Source organism: Pterocles gutturalis, unplaced genomic scaffold (genome assembly GCF_000699245.1).
Source record: "Pterocles gutturalis isolate BGI_N339 unplaced genomic scaffold, ASM69924v1 scaffold23073, whole genome shotgun sequence".
Taxonomy (NCBI): Eukaryota; Metazoa; Chordata; class Aves; order Pterocliformes; family Pteroclidae; genus Pterocles; species Pterocles gutturalis.
The window spans coordinates 28,740-34,852 of record NW_010126265.1 but is presented as its reverse complement, the minus strand read 5'-3'; the positions used below and the strand labels follow the sequence as shown (position 1 = coordinate 34,852).

General features: G+C 42.0%; 1 protein-coding gene across 1 annotated transcript in view; it reads left to right on the top strand.

Moving 5' to 3' along the window:
• The first annotated feature begins 1,106 nt into the window (after positions 1–1,106).
• The window catches only part of CSTF3 (cleavage stimulation factor, 3' pre-RNA, subunit 3, 77kDa), a 17,705-nt gene continuing 12,698 nt past the window's right edge, over positions 1,107–6,113 (top strand). Inside the window, exons 1-6 of the mRNA XM_010078925.1 lie at positions 1,107–1,160; positions 2,307–2,339; positions 2,728–2,825; positions 4,240–4,306; positions 4,404–4,438; positions 4,546–4,672. Of these exons, the coding sequence (XP_010077227.1) occupies positions 1,107–1,160; positions 2,307–2,339; positions 2,728–2,825; positions 4,240–4,306; positions 4,404–4,438; positions 4,546–4,672 (414 nt within the window). The remainder of the gene's footprint in view (positions 1,161–2,306; positions 2,340–2,727; positions 2,826–4,239; positions 4,307–4,403; positions 4,439–4,545; positions 4,673–6,113) is intronic.

Genomic DNA, 6,113 nt, shown 5'->3' with positions numbered 1-6,113 from the left:
AACCTGGAGGGCACAGTAATTTTTGCCCTGCCTGCTTACAGCTTTTAATTCTGAGCTTTTAAAAATTATTTTTGGTCTTGTTCCTGACAAGGTGATGCCTTTTGTCAGTGGCAAAGCCGTGGTTTAATTTTATTTAATTTTCACCAAAAAAGGATTTATACTATCTCCTGGGGATTCACTCTTTTTTTTTTTTTTTTTAAAAAAAAGTTTCTGCTCATCTTGCTTGAGATTTTACTTAAGTACAAAGGAAAAAAAAAAAGTGCAGTGCTCTGTGCTAGACATACAAACCAGGATTCATTTGTTCCTTTCCACTCCGTGACCAAGGATGAAAGGAGTTTGCAGGGTGCGAGGCACAGACTGTGAGCTCTTGCTCTTTAGTGACAGTTGAATCCTTTTTGTCATATTCTAAGAGGTGCTGAGGAACCTGAAAAGTTGCTGTCAAAAAAGGATGAAGTAAAAATGGGAGATGTCTTTTTTGGACTTTATAATGGAGGAGAAATTTAAAATATAACGAGTTACTTTCCTTCAACTAGAAATAGGGCGGGATCAGACTCCTTAATTTGTGTCCACAAAGACTTCTGTCTAAGCAACCCCACAATTATTATGATAAGTGCTTTTTAAAGGTTGAAAGATTGTGCTCCATGCACAAAGAGCTGTGAGAAAGTGGCAGTAGGGCAGGTACCTGCACCGAGGGCGGGTTGGGGCAGTGTCACCGCAGGGGCAGGGGTGTTCTCCGCAGCACGGACGTGCCTCCTCCTGATTTGTTTCAGTTAAGTGTTATTTCAGAGCAATGCTTTTCTATCATAAATTATTTCTCTGGTCACCTATCTTTTACCTGAATAGTTTGCAGAAAGATGGTGTGAAAGTTGTGTGTGCAATGTGTAATCCCTGCAATCCTCGATTTTGTGAAATAATTTCCACCAGGGCAGGATACTGCTCCGGTTTGAAAGCGGTACAGACACAAGGGTCTGGTCTGCCATGTGTGCCACTAAAGTTTTCCTGCAAAACTTGTTTGAATTATCTCATTTTTTAATTGATCTTGTTCATGAGTGAGAGGAATGGGGATACTCTATGGGACCCCTGTGTTTATGGGTTTGGAAGCCGGGATGTTGCAGGAGACACTGGGGAACGAGCAGCCCGGAGAGGCTGTGCGCAGTGCGGTACAGGACATCCCATTCCTTTTAGACCTCCTGCAGACGAGACGGTGTTTCCTAACTCTTCCATTAAAAATTCTCTTGTGCTTTAGAATGAGAATGGTATAAAACTGATCTAATTAATACCTGATGTGAAAGGGTGCTGTTTACTGCCTACCGCCGTGCTCCGTGGGGAAAAGGAAAGGCTTTCAGGGCGGCTTCTGTGTTTCACACCAAGAAAAACGCTGTGAATGCCCTAAATAAATCAAGAGCAATGAGCTTTAAAAGGGAGTTTTGCTGCTTTAAAAAAATGCAATACAGCATAACAAATCCTTATTTTGTTAAAGGCTTTTTCTTTCAACTCAGATAAGCATCTTCTAGAGGCATTGTAGGTTTTCCTTGTTTCTTCAGGGTGTGTCTGTACAGGTTGCCTAGCATGTGAACGTAACTGGAGCTAATAAATAAAGGAAGGGTGCCAGTCTGCCTTCTCCATCTGTCTCGTGCTTTTCTGTGTCCTGTCTGAAAGGCAACCTGATACTTTGAGACCAGGTTTCACCCTCTGCCCTTGCGGTGTGCGTGCTGTCTGAATGAAACGAGTGCCGAGATGCGAGCGTGGCTCGGTCCCTTCTGGAAGGGAGCACCAGGGCTGGGGGCACCTGTCCAAAATCTGGTTCTCCATGGTTTATTGTTCCCTTTTCAGCATCAGCGTATTATAGTGAAGTGTACTTGGAGAAACACATATTCAAATATAATACATTTGTTAGTATGTTAGTTTTGTAAATATGGTATTTTACCCTTAATTTACTAAGTCCTGACCTAGAGGCTTTGGTACCCAAGTCAGTATATGCACTTAAGGCAACATGGTACCTTAAAATGAGGCTAAGTCTGGGTGTCCAAACCAGAATACAGGAAAGCAACTGTATCTACTGATACCTAAATTCTAACCCTCGTGTAAGTGAAAAAAAAAAAATTAAAAATGCTGATTTTGGAAAAACTAAGTGCCTGATTTTTTTACATGTTTGATTAATTTTTGCAACATTATGTGGTGTTACACTGTAATAAGCTTAGGCAGCCAAAGTACAAAATGGAATGCTATAGTACTGTATGCAGAATATATTCCTACTATTCTAAAATAGTTTCTTAAGTGATTTGTTTTTTTCTGCTTCTCTGTAGATTAAAGCAAAAAATTATGACAAAGTGGAAAAGGTGAGTCCTATCAATATATGTAATGTATCTCTATAGCAAGAAAAAGTATCTTGTGATTAGGCTAAAGCAGATTGAGAAGAACTGTAGCTATCGTTGAATGCACTATTCAAAAGCACAGATAAGAAGTATCACTAAAGTCGATTTGCTGTTGCTACCAAGCTGTTATCAGTGGAGCGCGCAGAGGAATTTCTCTGCTTAATTCTGTCCAGTTCCCCTGCGTAGCACAGAGATGCTTTAGTCAGAAGGAAGAGTATTTAAACTTATTTTTTTTTACAAATCTCAATTATAATTACAAAGGTTATTTAAATTTATACTGTATAGCTTTAAAAGTAGAAACCTAATGTCTGTATCCGGAATCCTGATCACATCTTCTTGATGTATTAAACAGTTATTTCAGCGATGCCTTATGAAGGTTTTACACATTGATTTATGGAAATGTTACCTTTCCTATGTACGAGAAACCAAGGGGAAGCTACCTAGTTACAAGTAAGTTAACAGAGTTGCTCTGGATTATTCTAGTTTTACGGTGAATCTCTTCTTCACTTTTTACTAGGGGTGGGGGAGGAACCTGGAGGGCAAACCTGTTGGGGATCTTCTGCTGGAGGGTCATGGGGATAATATATAATATGCATTTAGAAAACATTTTCTTTAAAGTTTCCTTAATTTCTGGGTAAAATTGCTTCCTTAGTCTGGATCCATGTAACGAGGTGGGACAAGTGTGGGGGAATAGCTGGCGTATCCGTGCCAGTTCCCTCCAGATGAGGTTGGTGCGTGAGCCAGTCTGAAACACGCTGCTTCAGTCACCACCTTTTGCTGTTCTCCCCTGTAGTGTCCTGTTTAGAGTCTCTGCAAAATTCAGCATTGATTCCAGCTGAGGTACTATATGTGACTGGCTCTAGTAAATACTTCAGTAATTAGAGAAAGTTTCAGAAGGCACAGAAAGGCATCAAAAATCAGGCAATGCAAGTTTTGGGGTGTATTAATCTTCATCCCTTTTCATTTACTACAATTTTTTTTCTAATCCTGTCGACTGACTTTAGCACTTTTCCTTCCTGCTTGAGGGTTCAAAAAACATCCGTACCTTTCAGCAGCTACAAACTGTTCCTCTCCCAGCCTGTCATAATTTATTTGTATCATAAATGCAAGATAACTAATGCATTAAGATAAAAAAGCAGGGTTTTTTATTTTTACAAGACTGTTTTGAAACAACTAAAAAAAAGTATCAGAACCCCCCATCTCTTATGTAATTTAACTTTCCTCTATTTTTCCTGTTAATATGGTCAAGGAGGTAGTAAGGTACTGAAAGATGTTTGAGTAAAGGAAACCGGGAGAAAAGTGGGAGAGGGAAGAAGCTGTTTTCGTTGAAACTTGACCAACGCAATATTCTGTGAACATCTTAAATTTGTGGGAAAAATCCTTTCAATTTGTGGGGATAAGAAATCATATGAAAGATTTTAGGCAGTTTCCGCACAGGGGAACTATTCCTAACTGCCCCAGCCTCTGGTGTTCCGAGAGAGTTACAACAAAGTTTGGGGAATTCTGAGGAGAAGAGAAACTGTGGGTACATCTGTCTGCTAAGAAGGCTTAGAGAGCAATTTTCTGTCCTCTCAGCTGCCAGTGCACATGGATTTCCACTTGAGGAGGCAGGGGAGGGCCTCAGGAACTGTTAGTGTATGTTAGATTGCCACCAATAGATTTAAACAATATTCTAAAACAAAACCCCTAAATGCAGAATTTAAAGCTATCTGAATGCCAATTTTTACTCCCTGTTGTTGAATAATGTTTTTCATACCTCAGTGTTCAGTTAGAATTTGCTGCACAAAAGAATACTCTTAAATAAAGAATTTTTTAAATACTAAAGACTTGCTCTATGTTCTTTGTGGTTTGTTTTTTTTCTCAGAGAAAAAATGGCTCAGGCATATGATTTTGCTCTGGATAAGATTGGCATGGAAATCATGTCATACCAGGTATGTTTTTTTTCTCAAAAACACTTTTTATTTCCAATGTGATAACAAGTAAAACTCAACATTGATTTCATTTTATTTAATATTTTTTCTCACATAGATCTGGGTGGATTACATCAATTTTTTGAAGGGCGTGTAAGTACCTTAAAAGAATTTTTTTTAAGCTCAGTTAATGTAATGTTGCTGTTCGTACCAGTTATGATCTATAATAGCTGACGTTAATCTCTCTCCCCACCATTCAGAGAAGCTGTAGGATCTTATGCAGAAAACCAGAGGATAACAGCTGTCCGTAGGGTTTACCAGCGTGGTTGCGTGAATCCAATGATAAACATAGAACAGCTCTGGAGAGACTATAACAAATACGAAGAGGTAATCAAGAACATGAAATTTGTTTCTGACATTAAAAAAAAAAAAAAAAAGTGTAATTAAGTATGCTGCCCAAACTGTATCCTTTAAATAATTACATATAGAAGAGGTGACTGGCAGTATAAACATGTTTTGTGTGTGCAGTATGTGCCAAGACCTGTGGCAGAACTGTACAGGTACCTGAGTGATAATTATTTTTTATTTTGAAGACTTTCTATAGGGTACATTTAACTGTCCCATTTCCCGCTTGGCCCAGTGGAATTGCTGGTGAATTAGAAATCACTGTCTAGCGCAGATCAGCTGGCAATGAGGTCTTGCTTCCCCAAGGAGGCACTCCCCTCCTTTTGGTTACAGTTGAAGAGGGTGAAATGGCATTCAGCTGTGATGGTTTGGGCTTCCTTCACCTATTAAGTTGTGTGGGCTCAAGTACATATAAAAAGCTCCTCACCATCCTTCACCTGAAGCCGATATAGCGTCAGTTCAGGTGAGTCTGCTACCACCCTGACTTCAGCGAGTGTAACCTCAGCTCATTGACCTCGCACACGGGTTTGTACCTGCACCTTTGTAGTGTATTTGTGAACACGTTTGGAGCTTGTTAACCTCCTGCCGTCAGCAGAGGTGAGAATGCAGCACTGAGGGTCGATGTCCTTGTGCCCGGCCCCAGTGGTACAGCGCTGTCCCTTGTCCTGCGCGTTGCACCCAGCGCTGCCTGCACTGAGCAGGAACGAAGGGACAATTTCTCTTTCCTTGCCGTTAATTATGGGAGTTGTAGGCTTGGTGACCTCTGATGTTAGCAGGGCCACCTAATAGCCCGTGGGAGTGCCTCCCAGCACCCGCAGCCAGGAGCTGTACCCATCACCACGTCAGTCTTTAGGGATACCACAGGTAGCCTGCTGACCCCCAGGCACGATACCCAGCAACACGCCTTTTGGCTGTGTGGGAAAATCCCCGGCACAACTTCCCTGTAAACCTCCTCTTCCCCTCCCACCTCGTAAATGACGGCTGTCGCTGCTGGTTCCTGCTGCTTTCGTTAATAGGGAGGGAGGCTGTCAAAATGATGGCTGGACCCTCTCCTACGTTCGTTCTGTATCGTCTAGCGGAGGCAGCTCTAGGTGCCATCGGTGACACAAACCAGTCCCTGGGGCTGTTCAGAGCTGCTGGGAGCTGAGGGTGGGTGCTCTGCTCAGAGAGGGGTTTCTGTCCTGGCCGGGCTGCCCCAAGGGAAAGGGCTGCGGCGTGCAGGTGTCCCGGCCCAGGGAAGGAAATGCTGTGCTCAGAAGGGCTCCTTGAGGGGAAAATGATTCCCCCCATCAACAGCCCAGCATCACAGGTCACACGCAGGTGTCAGTAAAAAAGGTTCCTGGCTACGTGCTGCAATTAAAATACTCTCAAGCTTCCTTTTAGCTCAGTTGGTAGCCAGCAGGTAGCAGTAGCAGCCTGTCAG